The sequence below is a fragment of the Tympanuchus pallidicinctus genome, unplaced genomic scaffold, assembly GCF_026119805.1.
Source record: "Tympanuchus pallidicinctus isolate F22 unplaced genomic scaffold, pur_lepc_1.0 scaffold22, whole genome shotgun sequence".
NCBI classification, from domain to species: Eukaryota; Metazoa; Chordata; class Aves; order Galliformes; family Phasianidae; genus Tympanuchus; species Tympanuchus pallidicinctus.
The window spans coordinates 2150584-2170780 of record NW_026294739.1 but is presented as its reverse complement, the minus strand read 5'-3'; the positions used below and the strand labels follow the sequence as shown (position 1 = coordinate 2170780).

General features: G+C 42.5%; 1 protein-coding gene across 10 annotated transcripts in view; it reads left to right on the top strand.

The window, feature by feature from the left end:
• The window catches only part of DGKD (diacylglycerol kinase delta), a 55373-nt gene that overhangs the window by 21043 nt on the left and 14133 nt on the right, over positions 1-20197 (top strand). For all 10 annotated transcript variants that reach the window (XR_008207854.1, XM_052687376.1, XM_052687375.1 and 7 more), the window contains 16 exons: positions 5316-5420; positions 6028-6160; positions 7043-7149; positions 7679-7804; positions 8975-9077; positions 9581-9743; positions 11760-11868; positions 12653-12792; positions 13546-13630; positions 14159-14253; positions 14353-14452; positions 14603-14876; positions 16700-16861; positions 17622-17750; positions 18672-18768; positions 19682-19792. Coding sequence is in view for 9 of the 10 variants with exons in the window: in XM_052687376.1 (XP_052543336.1) it covers positions 5316-5420; positions 6028-6160; positions 7043-7149; positions 7679-7804; positions 8975-9077; positions 9581-9743; positions 11760-11868; positions 12653-12792; positions 13546-13630; positions 14159-14253; positions 14353-14452; positions 14603-14876; positions 16700-16861; positions 17622-17750; positions 18672-18768; positions 19682-19792 (2039 nt within the window). In the remaining variant the exon portion in view is untranslated. The remainder of the gene's footprint in view (positions 1-5315; positions 5421-6027; positions 6161-7042; positions 7150-7678; positions 7805-8974; positions 9078-9580; positions 9744-11759; positions 11869-12652; positions 12793-13545; positions 13631-14158; positions 14254-14352; positions 14453-14602; positions 14877-16699; positions 16862-17621; positions 17751-18671; positions 18769-19681; positions 19793-20197) is intronic.

Sequence of the window (20197 nt, the reverse complement as noted above, 5' to 3'; positions counted from 1 at the left end):
GTTGTAACTAACCTCAGCAATGGGTTATCAGGACTGAATTTACTGGCAAAACTGGGTGAAGGCTGAACTGCAGATGGGAAGAGAGGTGCTCTCTGTGGAGGTGGACAAGTCTCCATCCCCCATGCATGTAAGGGCTGATACTCGTATTATTTCTCTCTTCAAATGACAGAGAGCCACTAAAATCATGTTGACCAAGTTTTGTTACCCTAATGCTCAGCGTCTCATTGTTTTAGAATTGACAACAGCATTGTAGGCTTTTATTTTAAGTGTCAGGGACTGGTTGGAGCAAAAAACTCACCATTTAGTTTTCCTTTCTTCTCCATTTCATAGAATGACAGAAGGGTTTGGGTTGGAAGTGACTTGGAGTCGTGCCAGTCTCTACCCCTGCCATGGAGAGAGACACCTTCCACTACTCCAGGTTGCCTAAAACCCCATCCAAGCCTTCTTTTTGACCTAGTGTATTTATCTGGGAGGCAGCACTTGCTTTTCAGGTTCATCTGTTTTGTTTTCATGTAATTTGATGTGGTGCTTTTGTGTTTTCTACTTAGCATTTGCAAATGGCGGTGTGGACTTTCACCCTCACTCATGTATCACTTTTTACATGGGTTTCAACTTGCACTTTCCAGCCTGTCTTATTCAGTGCTTTGAGATCCCACCCGAGAGAGCTCTGTGGAGAGAGACGTGGGTCGTTTGATTTCTTCCAGAATTTAAGATTGGACGCAGCAAATCATTAAGCACAGGAGTCATGCTGTTGACCCTTCCTACTTAAGTTACAGTTTATATATATATATACTCAGCCCATTTTGACCACATTCAGTGCATCTGGTGACTTTGCTGGCTTGTGAACCTTGCATAGGTGCTTAGCTTAGGGCATAGGTGATGTGTTTTTACATATGCTATCATTCACTGCTGCCTGAACAGGAGCTGAAGTGGGTGAAATGGCTGTTCATCCTCACTGTAACTTCACCCAGTCACTTCCTGAGTGTCTGTGTTCATGGGATGCCTGGAGCTTACTCCGAGATACAGAAGCAGAGGCAGTAGTTAGTTACAGCTGCTGGCTGTTGTCCCTGCCTTTGCCATGTGTGATCAAGCTGAAATTTTTGCTTGCACCAGCACCATTTTCTTAGCTGTTTTATTTTTATAGTCGAGTTCCTTGGCCCGAGCTCCAGAAATTCCTGCTGTCCCTGTATCCAAATCAACAGTTTTGAATAATCTGCGATCTCTTTGGGGGATTTATAGCTAACACCTTTGAACACAAAACTATATTTGAACGGGATATGAGTAAAAAGGAAGCAGTCAGAGTGAGCAGGTGTTCTCATGCACCCACTTTTAGCTCATCCGAGAAATGTATAGCATCAGAAAAGCTATATTTAGCAGAGCTGGGTGCCCCCCCGCCGCCACTTCCCCCCCCAGCACAGCCCCAGCCAGCTCTGCCATTTGGGCACTGTGGTCTGAGCTTGGCTTGCTGTCTCTTGCAGTCTCTGAACTCACCAACACCGCTCTGATAGCAAACTGTGCACTGAGACAGGGTGTTGCTTTTTGCTGAGAAGCTTCTGCGCAGCCAGCAAGTGCCGAAGGGGAAGCGGGCAGAGGTGGCAAAGCTGCCTTTGGTGGCAGCAAGAGCAGAGATGAGGATTGTCCTCCAGCTGGTGGTTGCTCAGGATAGAAAGCACCGGGGGGTGAAATTTCTATTTCCAGGGGGCAGATTTCTATTTAAAATTTGGGTCTAACATAAGTAGTCTTTTTTTGAGCTGCCTTTCTAATCCAATTATTCACAGCTGTTCATTGGGGAAGGACATCCAGGGACATCCAGTCCATTTTTAGAATGTAAAATGAGAAAATTTGGGGGGTTGGCTCTGTTGTTTGCCAGCTGGCCTGGTCTGAAATGTCAGTAACAAAGCACTGTTAGTTTTGGATGGGAGTGTGTGGGTCAACATGGGGTGTGGGGCGAGATGAACGGCCTGCTGCGGGGCATGCACTGCTGGGGAAGGGGCGGGGGGCTGAGGGTAGCTATGGATAAGCATCAGGGGAATATCAGTATTTCAAGACAGTGGAGAAGCTGTGGTTAGTTTTTTTGTTATTGTAGTTTTATTGGGGTTTTTTTGGATTTTGAGTGATCTGACTCGTTGAAAACTTGGGCAGACTTGGGCAGCTCCTCTGCGCAGCAGTGCTTGCTTGGGGGCTTTTGTCTGCAGCAAAGCCTTTGTGAACGAAGTTGTTCCTGACTGGAAATATCTTCAGGCATTCCTGACTGCCCTATGGCTCAGAGGACTGATAGCTGAGGAGCAGGTTTTGTTCTGTGGCTGTTAAGGAGCTCTTTGCTGTCAGCATCAGGACTCAGTGAAGTCACTGCGTGCTGAGCTCTGGGCCCAGCTGCAGTTGGGTGGGCACCCGGCTCCTGCAAGGACCGAAATCTGGAGAGCCACACCCAGAGAGCTCAATAGCATTTGGGATCCAAAAGTTATGTTCATTCTTCATATTCCCTTTTTAGGAAGAACGAGCATTTGTAGTTTACGTAATTGCTCATATCGAGATAAAATTCAGAGCTGTTTCAGCACAGGAGCACTCAGAGTTCTGTCAGTCCCCAGGCAGGCCAAAACTCTACGAGATTATAAATAAATCCTAAGACTTTGTATTGTCATTACATTTATTTTCTTTCTGACTCCTATCAAGGCACCCCCCCGTCCTAGCTGAGAAGCAATCAGATCGTTGTTATTGTGCTCTCCCTTTATATGAGAACAAGAGGTCAGTGGATGACATTACTGCTTTATAAATTTAGAACAAATAAAAGGAAATGCTACTTCACCTAGTGCGTCGTCATCCTGTGGAATACACTGTTCCAGGATGTTAGTCAAAAGCTGTGTCTGGAACATAAAAAATAGCCAGAGCATGCTCCTAGCTGGCTGCATGTGCCCCAGGGGCTGCCCGGCCACATGGCTCAGAGCAGCAGCTGCCTGGGGGAGGACAGCTTCTTAGGGGGAAGATTGCCAGGACTCCTTCTGGTGGTGAGGAGGATGGCTTCTTGCTGATGTGGGATGTCAGACTGATGAGCCTCACCCAGCCAGCACAGAGTATGTAATGGTTCCTGGATTCCTAGTTATCCTCAGTAAAACGTTTAAGTGTAACACCACTGCAGGTTAAGCAAAAAAACAGCTCTGTGTGCTTGTTTCGTTTCTCCAAAGAGTCATTACACTAGTTATGCTTCAGTCTTATCTGTCCTTCACAGTGCATTGCCCCAGTTGGTCCTCTTTAGAACAAGAGTGAGGTCTGAGATTGTATTCTACTTCCCATCTCTGATAATACTGCTAAATCCCAATGCAAATGTTGGTTTAGTGCTGAGTGATGGTGAATGTTGTTCATAAATTCATCTCGCACAAAGCGGTGTTTTATTTACAGTTCTGTAGTTACACAATAGACCCTTTATTTTAATTCTGTGACTTTTTGTCTGGATGGTTCAAGTATGAAGACCTTGATCTCCGTGTTTGTCCTCTGCCTTACGAGCTTATAACTTTATTTGTTCAGCAGAAAGTTGTCTGATGCTGTGCATGGAGATTTAAAGCTGATGCATGGATGTTTTCAGGTGTTGACGATTCCTCTGTTTGACTCTCTCCAGTGATCCAGGAAGTCTGTATACTCACACTGAGCTCTTGGCTAAATTCTCTGCATTTCTGTCTTTTCTCCCATTTGCTTAGACTTCACGTCTGCCAGAGTGACTTAAAAATAATACTGTGCATTTGCCTTTTTTTTAACTGAAAAGAGAAACAGGAAAAAGTACAGCTTTGAATGAGTGCGTTCTGTTGATAATTAGTGTCACCAGCTGTTTTAAATTACTTCTTTCCTTCTGCCCAAGAGCATGCCAGTGACTTATTGAGTGAACTTGTAGCTCCTCATCCAAAATTGCTCTTTTTGAAGCAATGAAAGGCCCTTGGAAGCTTGGACTTTCCATAGGGTACTGCTGTACGTAGGCAGTTATGGATGTTCAAGCGTGGGGCCCTGCTCTGCTTAATTTCTGTTGGATAGTTTTGTTCAAATTACAACATGCATGCTGAAACTGTGCTTCAAATAGGGGCCTCATTAATGTTGGTGCTTGTAGTGTGTTTTTCTAGGGGCTGGCAGTACGTCTCAGTAAAATTTGTTATTGCAGGTGGATGCTACAGTCTGTCCTACAAAAAGAAATAGATTCTGAAAAATAAAATAAAGCAGAATCTTCTAGATGCATCTTTTTTTGTATTGATGCTACATCTATACTTCTTACCATGCACTCCAAGCCATTTGGACATCAGCAAGAAATTTAACTTTCAACTTTTGGTGTTTTTAAATCTGTTGTATGGATCATAATGAGAGAAGTGAGAAAGAGTGCAGAAAACAAATAGTTAGCAGGTCTTATACAGGGGTGTGTGTGGGCTCTTCATGTTCCTGAGCAGCACCCATTGGTGTGCCTGGGGGGGCACACAGATCATCCACCTCACCTCATCCTACTTCGTGTTTATCTTGAGTTCCAGATGATTGGACACAATCTGCTGGAAAAGCAAACCGTATGGACAAATATTTTTTTTCTTAAGAGTTATACAGTGTGCAGGGGATGCAGAAGGGAAGGTTTTAGAGTTGACACATAAGAGAGTGTTAGGAAGTGTGGGGAAGATAATCTGATAAACCAAGAGAGCATCGGTGGTAGCTGTGTGGAAGCATGGCTGCCTCCCTGGGCCAATAGCATCCTTGGCAGGGGTTTGGCCACCATGGAGCAGCAGCCCAGGGTAGAAACACATGATCCTTTGGGATCACTCTTGGTATGGCAGTCACTGAGCTGTTGAGATGTTGGTTTGTCTACCAGTTTTAGGATTTTGCCCTCTTAAATGCCCAATGTTGTACTTTTGGTCTGATATACGAAATGTTATCTAGTTTGTTAATTGATAGAAAGTGGTGTATTGTGCTGTTAACAAAGTATTTTAATGCTGTTGCCAATTTAAAAAGTACTTAAAAAAAAAACAACTTAGAGAAGATCTGCACGTGCAGTTTATTAACTGTTTCTGTTCTGCGCTTGATTGGTGTTGTGCTATTACTGATGTGAGACATTTCCTTACTCAGTTCTGCATTGAGAATGAGAACTAATATCTCTATGGTTCTATAAATGTAGCAGAAGAATTAATGTAAGCTATGGTAGAAGAGAAACATAATTGAAAGATGTAAATGACTTGTGTTGTGCAGCTTGTTACCTCTAGAAATGGCATCAGTAAGCTCTGCTTACAATAACATGTTCTCTCCCTGTCTCTCACTGACTTGCCCAGTGTACTCATTAATAGTCTCTCTCTCTTCAGATTATCACTCCATGTCGGAAGCTCATCCTTTGTGCTGATAACAGAAAAGAGATGGAAGATTGGATTGCAGCACTGAAGACTGTACAGAACCGTGAACATTTTGAGGTAATGGGAAAATGTGTTCATTGTACTCTGTGTGTCCTCTCCTAAGCAACAGCTTGTTATGAAACATAAAAATAATTATTCCATTGTCTTTTCACTCTTCAGTTAACCTCCCTGTCTTAATTCACATCTTGCCTGCTTGCTGTTTGGCTTGTTTCTGTGTATCTGTTCACTTTCTGAGGCTTTAATTAGACCAGCAGTGCCACCAAAAAAGAGCTGTCTGTGTTCTCTCCTTGAAGCTTGTCTCCCTGTTGTTCCTCTGCTATGCAATGAACTGCATCGGGGAACTGGTCCTGCTGAAAACTTAATTTTAAAAAAAAAGGGGGAAAGGGGAAGGATCAACATCAGCAGATAAGTTCTCCAGCTTGTTTGCATATGCACACTTGCAGTGAGACAAGCAGGGGAAGCAGCGCAGGAGTAAGCAATCTCTTCTGGCTTAAAGAGCTTCTAGAGCTACCGTGTGTAAACTGCACGTGGCCAAACTATTCCCCAGTAAAAGCATTGCATTTCTGCCTTTTCTCACTGCTGTATGCAAGTCTTTGTTCTAAGGGGAAAAAAAAAATCTTGTGTTGCTACGTTAGATTTTGCCATAATACATTTCTTTTATTAGTCTACCCAGTACAGCATGGACCATTTCTCAGGGATGCACAACTGGTACGCCTGCTCGCACGCCCGGCCAACATACTGCAATGTGTGTCGGGAAGCGTTGTCTGGAGTCACGTCACATGGGCTCTCATGTGAAGGTAAGTGTTGCTTTGTCTTCTGTTTTGGGAGCAGTGTTTGGTAGCTTGATGACGTGTCCCAGAGCACTTTTCAGAGGAATATTGTTAACAGTCTGCAAGAAGGTCATGTAGAAAAGTACTGCATAATAAACTTGAGTGAGCCACAGCCTGTATGTGAAACTGGAGATCATTATTTTTGACCTGGTGCTGCGTCCCTCTGGCTGGTGAATCCCTTTTGGCTTCTCAAGACAAGTTTTGCATAGAAGTCAGAATGGGATTCTTGGCTTTTTTTTTTTTTTTTTTTAAAGTAGAAATGATGATGTCTTCTTATTGATTTTAGTATTTGGCTTGATGATAATATAGCTGATTTTTTTTTTTTTTCATTACCCACCTACTGCCATCCCTTAGTAAAATTATGCTTCTGAAGTTAACAAGGATATAATTCTCAGTTATTAGATAAAATATTAATAAGAATGCTCTTGTTTATAATAATATTTATAAGAACCTCCTTGTTAAATGCTTAAATAATGCTAGGAGGATTGGATTTTATTTTTTCAACTTTCAGCAGACATGCCTGCCTGGACTCAGCTCATACCTCTAGCATGAATGAGGCTACTTCCACACTCTGTAAAATGACGTAGGAGTGTCTGACTTCATAAATCATGCCAAGTTGAACAAGGTGATACTGAAACTTTGTACAAGCAACTGGTGAAATTGATGAGGCAAGAATAGCTAGCTCATCTTACTTAGTATGCTTAGAGTTGGTAGTTTTGGCAGTGCTAACAAGACTGATGTGTGCCCACGCTTTCTTTTGGAGCCAAGTATTCAGGGGAAAGCTTTTGCACAAACTGCCACATTATATGTTCTAAAGCTGGATTAATAAGTTGTTCTTTTTCTCTCCAGTGTGCAAGTTTAAAGCCCACAAGCGGTGCGCTGTGCGGGCCACCAATAATTGCAAGTGGACAACTCTGGCCTCTATTGGGAAAGATATCATTGAGGATGAAGATGGGGTAGGCATTAATCTTAACTCTTCTAGCCTTAACTTGTTGTGGAAGCACTGGTATGTGCTTTCTGCACTGTACAAATACCACTTGTGCCTTTGTGAGTTAGTGGTGTGGAATAGGCAAGAAATTTGGTGTGAAAAGTCCGACCAAGGCAGTGAGGACTCCTTAATAGCAAGAGATGCGTGCTGTGGGCTAGGGGGAGTTGAAGTTAAATGGTTGGAGGCATGTGGAACCTAGTCTGAGTTTTGGCAAAGGAAAGACGAGTGGTTGGAACAGTATCTTGTTATATCGAATGTCTGATGCAAGTCTTCATTTCCTGTGTAACCTGAGGTGAATCACCTGGTCTCTGCTTTTGAGCATGATACAAACTGCCAAAAGAGGTTTTTAGGTGTTTTCTAGAAATTGCCTGTGCTGTCCTCGAAGAGTGCATGTTAAGACTTGCATAGTGTGTATCTGAAAGCCACAGTGCATCCTGCAGCCTTGAGTTGCATGCTGGTAGGTCCATGGTGGTTGTCTGCCTCTGTTCCATTTGTAGATCTCAATGCCGCATCAGTGGTTGGAAGGAAACCTGCCCGTGAGTGCCAAATGCACTGTGTGTGATAAAACCTGTGGCAGCGTCCTGCGTTTGCAAGACTGGCGCTGCCTTTGGTGCAAAGCCATGGTAAGTTGAATGGACACGATAATTCCAGTAAAAGGGTAGTCTTGGATCAGCTCTGTGGTTTGTTCCTTTAATGAGGTTTACTTGAAATGAAATCTCTTAACAATGCTGGCAGTGTTTGCTCTGTAGGACTTCACTGCTTTCTCCAGGTGATTAACAGGCTGCAAGAGGTGGGAATATAAGTTGTGCTGAAAAGCACCACTGTGATGCATAAAAGTAAGAATGGAAATTAATATCTGGCTTCTCTGCAAGCTCATTTTCTTTTGATAGCGAGCTTTTGTAGAAGGATCTAATCACTGTAGATATGAATCAGTGCCTCAGGTATGGGAGATCTCAGATTTTAAAGAGCTGCTATTTGGCATTTCTACAAGTTGAAAAAATGCATCAAAAAAGATTACAAAGAATACAACGCTGTTTTGATAATAGTAGTTTCCTTTCCCACTGCAGTAGGTTTATCTTGCCTAAGCACTGTAGTGGTACAGGTCTTGCTATGTTTTCAGTTGTCTTTGAGATTAATAAGGGAAGTGTTACAAAGTATGAGTTTATGAAGTGTTACAGGGGGATGCTCAGACCCCATACAAACCCTCTGTCTTGCAGTCTTCTAATGTCTTAAGTGCCTTATTCTACTTTATACTTACTTTTGTGTAGCTTGATTAATCCCTTCTTCTCTCAGTTCTCGTGTCCTTCATGTGCTCCTGCCTCATCTTCTTGAATTTCCAGTTTTTTTCTTTCATTGCTACTTTTGATCACAGAAACATAGGCTGACTTCCAGCCTCCTGCTGTGGGCAGGGCTATCATCCATCAGATCAGGCTGCCCAGCTGTCCAGCCCGGCCTTGAATGCCTCTGGGAATGGGACATCCACAGCTTCCTTGGGAGGAGATCTTGAAAGCACAGCACCTGAAGGCTCTTAAAGCCACATAATTTGTTACCTGGTCCTCTCCAAACTCACAATGCTAGTCTTGTGAATTCAGATGTTGGAAAAAGTACATATTAATGTAGAGTAGAGGAGAGTTAATAGAAGCCTGATAGATCATTCTTTAATGTAACCTGATTGACATTTCCTAGGGATCTTTCCCTCTTTCCTTCCTTCTTACTCTTTGAAACCTCTTGTTGGATGTTTCTTTGTACATCACAGTTCCCAAAAGGATCTGAAATGAATTTGTTTGTTTCAGGTGCACACAGCATGTAAAGAGTTGTTGCCAAGCAAGTGCCCTCTTGGGCTGTGCAAAGTATCTGTCATTCCTCCTACTGCTCTTAACAGCATTGATTCAGATGGTAAGTATCATTACTGAGTAATGCTTTCTTTCTCTTCCTCTCAGTCACAGTCCTTCCAGTTAACACTGTTAATGCCAGATTCTGTTGACTTAAAATTCTGCTTTGGGTGCTGCTGCAATTCCAGATTAGAAGATCTTGCTGAATTATGGTGTTGAGCTCTTTGCTTTCCTTTTGCATTCAATTTATTACTCTGTCAAGTTTTTTGCTGAGCTGCAGCTGTTAACGTTTATGAAGAACCAACTCTATTGCAGAAGTGTTTTGGGAGGGCTGTGGAAGCTGCAAAATTTGGCATACTGTTAGGTGATAAGTGTGACATTTGGCAGGATGAGCTATGGTTCGTGCTGGATTCAGGGCTGTGCACATTTGGCATGTACCCAATGAGTGCCATAAGCACAGGGAATGTATTAACTTCTTCAAACTAGGGTATGGAGTCTTGTTTGTTTGTTTTTTCATTCCATCTCTTGACTTTTCCTCCCTGCCCCTCACGTCTTTCCTTAACTCAGGTTTCTGGAAAGCTACTTGCCCACCTTCTTGCACAAGTCCTTTGTTGGTCTTTGTCAACTCAAAAAGTGGAGACAACCAGGGAGTAAAATTTCTGCGGAGATTCAAGCAGCTACTGAATCCAGCGCAGGTATTTGACCTTATGAATGGAGGACCTCACCTTGGGTAAGCAGATATTCTGTAGAGGTGTACATTCCTTGTAAATACCAGCAAAGCACATGGGACTTATTTGGTTATAAGCTCATCCTCAAATGTAAGAAAGAACTTATTCCTGAGAGAGGAGCCTGGACACCTGAAGTTTGAGGGACTTTTCCCCTCTGAGTGTTCAGTGCTATTGATTAACTCAAAATATATGCTGTTGAAAAAGACTGTTGTATCCATTTGTCAGTAATAGCAGAACAGCTTGAGGGATTTTGGGGGAATTCCAGCAACACTCCCCTGGAAGAAGACCAAGCATGGAAAGATGAAATCCAGAAGAAGTCCAACAGTGGACTTGTAACAGACATCTTGAAATTTTATCAACACGTGTTAAGTTAAATCAACTGAACAGTCAGATGTCAGAGATAACAAATGAATACTGTTAAAATTAGATAAATCCAGACATAACGTGGTAAGTGTGTGAACCATCCATCCTTTAAAGATTTAATGGCAAGGGTGATAAAGTGTCACTTCAAAATGCTTTCAATTGCTTCTGCCTAACAATCTTAAGTGGCATTTCAGATTTGTTTACAGGATTTCACTAGAATAAGTTTTGACTGAAGAAAATGAGAAGAGCTGTGGAACAAATCCCTTTACTGTGTTTCTGCAGCTCTGTTTAAGAAAGAAGCTTGATCTCTAGTTTGCTCCCTCTAAAAGTTTCTTTTACATTGGATTTGAGTAACTTTCTTAGGAATCAGTGCTTTTTATAATAAGAACTAACACAGGGTAAACCTCCATTGTATTTTTCTGTATTTAACTCAAAGTCTGTGACCTGCAGATGCAGGGTGCTAAATCTAGGAGCGTCCATTCTGGGATGAGTGATCATTAAGAGCTGCTCCAAACTGTTATTGGTATCATAAGAAGTTGTTCCTTGCCATAGTGCATTGCAAAAGATTGACCTTTAAAACTGCAGTGTGCTATCCAAAGGATGTGCTTGGCTGATAAATAATTTACAGAGAACTTTTAAAATTAAATATTTTTCTTCTTCCTCACCCCAGTTGGACAGTGGCTGTAAGCAGGAGGAAAGGAAAGGAAAGCTGTGGTACATACTTCTCAAACAGATTGCTCTTGTTTGCTTTTTTTAAAAAGGAAGTGATGGTACAGATTAAAGGCTGCTTCTTAGTAATTCAAGTATTCTAAACTTGTGCCAGTCAGATTGTGCCATAAGATGTTGTCATTGCTGATAGATGTATCAGTAATGCTTGAAGAAGTAAGGATTTTCCTGTGCTACAGCAAATACTTTCTAGGCAATAAAGAATAGATTAAAATGAATAAATAAAAGCAGGCAATAGTTCTGGGAGGTGTTCACTGAGAGACACAGTTTCAACAGCTTTAGGGGAGGTTGCTTTTGCATCTAGTCTTCTGGAAAGAGTGAATAAAAGAAATTCACACTTGTCTTGGAGTGCTGTTCACTGCATGCAGGACAGATGAGGAGCCAGAGAGTTGATTGATGGTGTTTTCCCAGAAGAAGCTCTGGAGCTTGTGAGGTTTTATATCCTCTTGTAGTTGTCTGCTTTCTGAATGACTGCATCAAGTTCCCACTCTACTACAAGTCTTGCTTTAATTGGTGTGGCCTTGAGTGCGGAGGCAGTGACATCAGAGCACTCTGAGCAGTGACAAATAACTAGTGTTAGGCTGAAAGCAGCAAATGTGCAAAGAGGAATTAATTCAGTGGATAATAGCTATCACATGCCTGTTTCCTCTTCTGTTCAGACAAAAGTGCCTTTGGAAGGAGAGTCTGTCTGGGCCATATTTCTGTAGGGAATAGCCATTGTAAATTGCTTAGCTATATTAGTAATTCCTTATTTATAATCATTTGAATTCATTTGTAATCTGACAGTGGCCTGTATTCATTGCGAAATCAAAGCCTGCTTGAAGTAAATCTGACGTGATCATAACCTAGATCAGAATTATTTCGCATTCCTTTCTGTAGCAGCTGATTGTTCATCTTTCTCGGGTTTTTTTTCTTTCCCTTCTCTGCAGTTTACGCTTATTCCAGAAGTTTGACACTTTCCGGATCCTGGTGTGCGGTGGGGATGGAAGTGTTGGCTGGGTTCTCTCCGAAATTGATAGCCTCAATCTTCACAAGCAGGTACCTGCTGCATGACCTTGGTTGGGTGTGAGAAGGAAGTAACAACAGCAGAGGACTTCTATACTGATCGTACAGCTGTAGTTTGTACCTGGGTGTAGTACCTGGGACTGAAGCTGCTAGAGCAGCTGAAGCTGCTTAACTGTGTATTTGCAGTCATTTTCTGCAAGAAGCAGCACTGGACTAATTGGTTATTCCTATCTACAGTGCTTCTCTGCAATTTCCTTGCACAAGATCCTGTTTTAGAGGGGCTCTGAGTTAGTTCTGCTGCACTGTCAGCAGGAACTTACACTTGGAAAGAGCTGCCATGAGAAAACAGGAATTTCAACTACAGTAGCAATTCTCATCAATTCCCTTTAATTCTCATGCTGTTTCCAAGCCCTGGGATACCTAGAAATTTCATTGGAGTAGAGACGTCATACAGCATTTAATTCATTTCCATTTTGTCTTGGAGATGGCTATGCTAACTTTACAGAAAAGGCAATGTCGCCACCTGATGGTTAAATTTGTCCATCTGTAGGATGCAGTACCTCTTTGTAGCAAGGTGCTCTGAATGGTAGTGGTAATACACTCCTCGCTCAACTGGTAACTTAAAAGCAGAGAGAGCTTTTCCTTACTTGCAAGCTCTTTAGACTGTTTTCTTCATCCGGTTGCTTCCCCTCCCCCTGGGACTAGCTATTTCTCAATAAGCAATCTCTGTAAGGAATCAGTCATGTTACTTCTGGCTGTTTGTGGTTTGTGTTTTTCCATTTGAATATCAATTTTTGTTTCCTTTTCTCTGATGCAGTGCCAGCTGGGAGTGCTGCCACTGGGAACAGGGAATGATCTTGCTCGCGTATTGGGCTGGGGATCTGCTTGTGATGATGACACCCAGCTTCCACAGATCCTGGAAAAGCTGGAGAGGGCGAGTACCAAAATGTTGGACAGGTGAATAATCAATGCTGAGCTGCATCTGTTGGGCTTCTTAGTAATTTCAGTTTGAATTTTCTGTGATAATCTTCGGTCAGCTTTTATCAACAAAAGGTAGTCTTGCTTTCTGTGTCACTGCTGCGGAATTGTAGTAAGGGAAATGGGGTGTCCAGAAATTGGCCTGCTTTCCTTTAGGAATGCAAGGTCAATTACAGTGTCTGTGCTTTCTTTTCAGTGCAGTTTTCTTACTTTTGAGTGGGACTTTATTTTAGAGTTCACCTTGTTCCAGAGTTTTTGTCAGTTTAATTTGACGACCTCACATGTGATGTTTCACACTGTTTTTTCTAGGGAAATTTGAAGCTATTTATCTTGAGTTTGGCTTTTAAATGAAAGCTGAACACAGAAACGGACACGTTTACCTCTTGATATGGCTTTTATATCTTCTTACATTTTAAACTCCTTGTCTTTAGAACTGTATTTCGGCCTCTAGCATGTTGAATCAAGTAATGCCCATTGAATTGCTGTGAGGAAGGGAAGAAGTAAAGAGAAGGTGCATGTGCAGTGGGATAGTTGTTCATAATTCTATCCCTCTCTCTGCCCTTGGTTCAGACCCTGTGCAGTTTCAGTGCATCCCTGTGACTTCCTTACATCATTCGTGCCCCTAACAAAGTGCTCTTTATCCTGCTTGAGTTTCTAACCAGTTAGATGCTCTGGGTAAAGGAAGAAATCATCTGCCATGTGGTGACACCTATTATGCCTCCTTTTCAACAGGTGGAGCATTATGGTGTATGAAACCAAACTCCCTCGGCAGGCCTCCAGTTCCACAGTCACTGAAGATTTCAGTGAGGATTCGGAGGTACTTTGCAAGATGCAGAAAGGGCAGAGGTCTGGGAGTAATGCCTCAGAATGGACAAGATGAGAGGCAGTGGTTGAGTTCAGATGGATGTCATAGGACCTACAGAGATCCTGGGGCTTTAAATCAGTGAAATATTAAAGAGGAGTTTGGAGATAACCAGAGTCAGTGACCATAGTTGGGGAGTGCTTTGGGACAGGAGAGAGGAAAAAATAGGCTGCTCTGCTCTCATGACATTATGTTTTTGAAGCTGTGGAAAGCTGCATAGTAGTCGCAGGAACGATAATCTACTGTGGATTTAAACAGTGGGCTTTAGAGATACTGAGAATGCTGATCATTTCTAGGTTCAGAATTAGTTTTTTTCATCAAAACATAGTCTTCAGAGAGTAAATAAGTTCTGGACCACAGAACATTTCCAAGGCAAAAAGAAGCTATCTAGTGATAGGTACTCTCTAGGGAGCTGGACATAAACATGGTGTGCTCTGATTTTGGGAGGCAGCACCCCAGTGGCTTGTTTCTGACTGTCACCAGGTGCAGAAGATTCTCTTCTATGAAGACTCTGTTGCTGCTCATTTGTCCAAAATTTTGACTTCTGACCAACATTCGGTGGTCATCTCCTCAGCCAAGTGAGTACTCAAAGGAGAATTATTCTGAATGAAAATTGCACTGTGAAGATCCCGAAGCAATCCTTACATGACTGTGTTTTCCTTACCATCTTTGTCTAGGGTGCTTTGTGAGACAGTGAAGGATTTTGTGGCTCGAGTAGGGAAAGCCTATGAGAAGGCAACAGAAAGCTCAGAGGAATCAGAAGTCATGGCCAGGAAGGTAAAATTGAAAAAATGGTTACAGCTTCCTATTCTGACATTGAAAACTGTTTTCGGAGAAATAGGATAGCAGCAGCTCAGCAAGCTCTAAAAGCTTGAGCTATCTAGACCCACTATTAGTCCTGCTTAAAACTTCTTCTTCACCCTGTAGTGCTCTGTCCTGAAGGAGAAGCTGGACTCATTATTGAAGACACTGAATGATGAATCTCAAGCATCTTCATCTCTGCCAAACCCTCCTCCCACCATTGCAGAGGAAACCGAAGATGGTGATGGGTCAGGCAGTGCCTGTGATTCTTCCAGTGACCAGTCAGTGGGCTCATCATGCACTGCACGGCCCCAGATATTTCGCCCCCGGGAGCAGCTCATGTTGAGAGCCAACAGCTTGAAAAAAGCCATTCGTCAGATTATAGAGCATGCAGAAAAAGGTAACTTGTTAGGAGTCCTGCTCCTGGCTTATTATGGGCTCTTGAGACTGTTTCCATTATTCCAAAGGAGAGTAGAGTTCTTTATTAACAACAGCTTTCCTTAGCTGGAGAAGCTGTTAGCCCTGGCTGTCTCGTTCCATCTCTGCTAAGCCCACCTGTTTGAAACACTGCTTGCTAAATGAGTCTGAAGTTCAAGGTATGTTCTCCCCACAGGGCTGGTTTAGGAAGTCACTCCCCTCCCACACTCTGCTCATTTGGGTTTCCTGTCTGTCCCCACCCATACCACAACTGTGTCAGTGCAACTGTTTGTGTGGTCTTGCTGTAAAACAGATCTGAAAATACTTGGGAAGAAAAATATTTTAAGTATTTTTACTTGGATTGTTTCAGAAATCTCTTTATAGTACAGCCCAACAAAACAGTGCAGTGGTACAACTGAGAGGGCAATGAACTGTAGCACAAGGCAAGAGAGAATGCAGAAACTTCTTAAATGAGCTTGCTTACTGGGAAAATGTTATAATTTTCCCAGTCTATAATACAGACCATCTTATTCCTGCATTAACTTCCCAGGCAGGTGATCCTCTTCTTCTCGCCTTGGCCCTTATTATGACCCCCACTCACACCCCTGGCTCTAAGTTTCATTTCCTTCAAAAAGCTTCGGTCTCACAGATGTTAGTCATAAACCTGGTGGTTTCACTTAGACCAGAGGAAGTGTTTAACAGCTTCTTATTGAAGATAAAAGCATTGAAGTTGCAGATGTTTGTCCATATACCTGAATATGCACTGTAGAGAGCAACTGTGTGGTGAGTTACAAATCTTTGCAGTGTTACTTGGATTTCCAGCACTGCATCATTGTGTGCAGCCTTGCTGAAGGTAAAGATACATGAAATGATGGAAGTTGAGCAAATAGCCTGCTTCTCTGAAGTAGAGACCTCGGTGCTGCCTCACTTTGCCACTGCTTAACTTGTGCTGATTTGATGCTTTTTGTAGTTCTTTGTAACCCAATCCATTTGCTTAATCCAGCAATACTTGTTTGCTTGTTTGTTTGCTTATTTATTTGCTCGGCTAGCAGGTTGGATTTCCTGGTGGATAGTTCTCATGATCTGCAAATTCAGCACAAGGTGAGAGAGAGGCTCTGAAAGAAGTGGTGAGCTGGTAGTTCAGCTGTACCCTGTGAGAGGTCACTTGGGAGGAAGCACTGTTGTTCATATTTGATTATTTAAGCAATGTCCTGCTTTAATTCTTGCCAGTTCTTGGGCAAACTCCAGTTACATTTCAGATGTATTCAACTTGTCCAAACCATTTCTCTTCTTCCAAGGAATGTGATTTGATTCTTTTGTTTGTATTGTTTTTTTACCAAGTTCCTCCTGATTGTATGTGTCTAAGAGACCTTTTCAAGTGACTTGTCTTATTGCCTGCTAGAGATTAAGCAAACAGAAAATTCAGTTTGATCGATCATTTAATGTCCCACTGGTTAGAATTTCTGGCAGCATCTGAATGTGAATAAGTGGAAGCTCATCACTTGCAGCACAGTTTGCATCTTGGGAAGCCTGAATTTAAAAAAGGCTTAAAGTTGGATGCTTCTGTTTAGAGCCTCATTGCTGAAGCTCTCTGCGGAGAAAGCAAAAGACTAAGCCATGCCAGTTCCAAAACCTCTCCAGAGCAGAGTTTAGGTGAGGCAGATGATACAGGAACACTGTTATTCCTATATTTTCATATAAGTAATCCCCACAGTAGGATGGGACTCTAAAGATCTTGTTTCTGTCAGTGGAGATGTGTTCTCTTCCTAGAAACGTCGTAAGCACCTACTTTCTTTTTCTTCATAGCTGTGGATGAACAGAATGCCCAGACTCAGGAGCAAGAGGGCTTCCTCCTTAGTCTCTCCGCCTCTGAAGAGGGCAAGGAGCTAAGGAATGAGGACAAAATCTCCCTGCAGTCGTCACACAGCAGCAGCTATGGATTGTCCAAAGGGAGGAGCCAGAGGAAAGGTACTGCTTCAAGGCTGCTACCGTGCAGCTCTCACCTGCAAAGTGCAGTTCTGTTAGTTGTAAGAAGTGAAGGTTGTGTTGCGTGTATTACCTTCCATATTCTGTTCTCTACTTTTTAACTTCAGATGCTTGGCTTTGCATATTTCTGTGTTCAGCCCTGTGTTCATATGCACCATTTTTTGATATGTTGCTGGTGGTCTAATTTCTTAGCATATGACACCTAGAATTCCAAAATTTTCTTACACTTAGCAGCAATCTGCATTCTCTTGGCTTCCAGTGCTTAGACAAAAATGGGCTTGAGAATTTTTCGTGTCATCTACCTGATGATTCATCCCTGTAAGCTCCTGCCAGTCCTTTACAGATGACAGGGAACAGAATCCAGTTAGTTTAAATAAGCCTGTTATGTGAATAATTTTAGAGATCCTCAATCGCTCCAAGTTTATTTGGAACTTAACTCAGTATGAACTGGGAGCCAGATATGCTGTCTGTTATGCTGCTGGCACCAACAGATTTTTCTCATCTCTATTTCTAATAATTGCCTGTCACATTTCTGCACCTCTAGTCTGTGAGGTTTTCTGGCTGCTTATATGCCTCATCTCTGTCTCTTCATGACAGTTTCTGTGAGTTCTTTTACAGTGGCCAGAGTGTTTTTGTCATTGACTGATTCTTAACCCAATCTCGCTGCTCAAGTTATGCTGTTATGTGCTGGTCTGAATCACATCATGTTTGTCAACAGCCATGTTTATGTTATGTTTTACAGCATCCAAGTCTCCTTGTGAAAGACAAATAAGCAAAGGAAGTTTATCACTGGGCAGTTCTGCATCTCTTCCTCCCCAGACAGGAAACCGGGACAACTTGCCAATGCTGAACACAAAAATCCTCTACCCAAGTGAGTGTAATACCACTGTTCCTTCAAGCAGCCCACTGGAATGTGGGTGACAACAGAGCAGGCTTAAGCCTCTGTATAAAACATGAAATTTTTCTGCCTGATGTCCTTCTGCTTGGTCCACTTAGAAATAAGTCTCTTTGTAGATAACTTTCCACTAGAACACAGCAGCAGAGGCATGGAATGATTGTAATAATTTTCAGTGCAGCTGAGACCTAAACACAGATTTTTATTAACACTGTGCAGTGGCAGAATGTATGTATCAGTTACAAGGAGGATCTGAGCTCAGAGGGAGCTTGAGAAGGCTGTCAAGGTGCCAGGCAGCTGCGAGAAGTTTCTGGAAAGTGGCAGCTGACTGGAACCAGTGATGTGTGATTTGTGTGCACAAACCCAGCAAAATTCCAGCTTCAGGCATCTTGTGTAGCAGCTTCTGTCCATCACTCTAGTGCTGTCCTCCTACCTCTTCCCCCAGTTACTGGTTCAGCCTGGTTCTTCTGGAAGGAGGCTATTTTCTCTCTCTTTGAAAAAATTAATGTTGGTGTGTTGCCAACAAATGGTTTTAGAAGCTGGAGACAGTAATTCTTGGGTGACAAGGAGAGTAATTTCAGTCTTCCACCTCTCTTGCTCCGTGAAGCAGGGTGTTGCATGTCCCACCTTGAGCAGAATACCTACTGTAGTGAATACACTGCCATTGCCCACTCTCATGTGTCTGTACGATTGTGCTGTTGGCCTCAGGTGACATCGTGTCACCCAACAGGCAGTCCCATAGGATCTTCTTGTGCTGAGCCTTCTGGAGTGGAAGAAAGCACTATTGCTCACTGCTTTCCTCAGTGAGCGACTGGAGGTAACGTTAGTCTGAGACTGAAATGACATATTTTCAGTTTATTTACTATCATGGTTTTCCCACTGCCAATTTTCCTGCAGATATCCGTGCTGGCATGTCCGGGTCTTTGCCTGGGAGTTCTGTCATCAGCCGCTTGTTGATCCATGCTGATCCCTTCAACTCTGAGCCTGAAAATCTGTGAGTATGCCCTCTTGAAGTCACTGGGCATTTCCAAATGAACATCAGCATCGTGCTGGCAAGTAGAGCTATTCAGAGACCTAAAGAACCAACTGCAGCAACTCAGAGTTATGTAGATGAAATCATATGCTGCTGTCAGTGAAGGTCTTCTTATGTAGTTACTGTACATGCAGTGACATGTGAGACTCACAGTGGAAGACTTTAGGTTTTAGGTGAGAGAGTGAAATCCAAATTAATTTTTTTCCCAGCACTCAGAGATTACTCCAGTGAGCAGGCAGGAAGTTGTGTGGCAGTCAGCACCATGGAGGTCAAAGAAGCTTGTGGACAGGGCACAGTAGGGCAAACAGGTAGCAAATGTGATGTGAACTCTTTCTCAAATCGTTTCTGCTGAATTATTTAACAGAAAAATTCAGTTAATGCATATTTAATGTGGTTGATTTTTTTTCCTCATGGGATTCAGTGTCCCTGCAATTAGGTTACTTCTGACTGTATTTGTCAGGCTGTAGTTACCACCTAATATATACATACTTTAGCAACTAGCATTGCAAATGTTTTGTGTGCCTTTTTCTGAATTCCAGTGACCAGGCATGTAGCTTTTTATAACTCAAATGTAGACTTTGGAGTATGTTTTTGGTGGCGAGGGGAGAATTCCTTCACAAATCTTGTGGCTGTGAAGTACTCAAGTCAGAGGCTGCAGACTGGGGACCTCTGCTCAGTTGCCCATTTTGTGCTTTTAAGTTTTAGGCACTTCCCAGCAGTGCTCATCTGGCATGTTGGCATATAACCTTCTTGTTCTCCCCCTTTTTATACAAGGGAATTATTAGATGGACAAGTGGGACATGTGAGATGTATCCCACATGACATATAGACTTAGGAGTGAGAGTTTGGGGGTTTTATTTTTCTTATTTGACAGTGAATGTTACACAGAGAAGTGTGTGATGAATAACTACTTTGGGATTGGACTGGATGCAAAGATTTCTTTGGACTTCAACAACAAACGTGATGAGCACCCAGAGAAATGCAGGTGGGTTTGATATTGACTGACTTCTAGTGCCAGAAGTGGCTGAAATCAGTTTATGTTCTCATATGTGCTTTTGAAGCTAGTTGTCTGGAAATATGCTGAACAGATACATCATCAGTCTCATCTGTGTGATCATCTGTTTTGAAGGTTAGGAAGAAGGCTTGAAATCATGATGGAGGAGATGATTCTCCTAATTTATTACTGATTCGTTATGCTGTTGTGGATCTTTGAGTAGCTACATCAGTGTGGCTACAGTGCTTTGGTTCTGTTTACTTTGTAAGCTCACACACAGGTTTTTCTCCTGGACTTACTGTTTAGCTCAGATAAGAATACATCTCAGCTTTGAGTGCTACTGAGGCTGAATTTGGCCTTCATACTAAATTAATATAAACAACCACTGTATCAGTT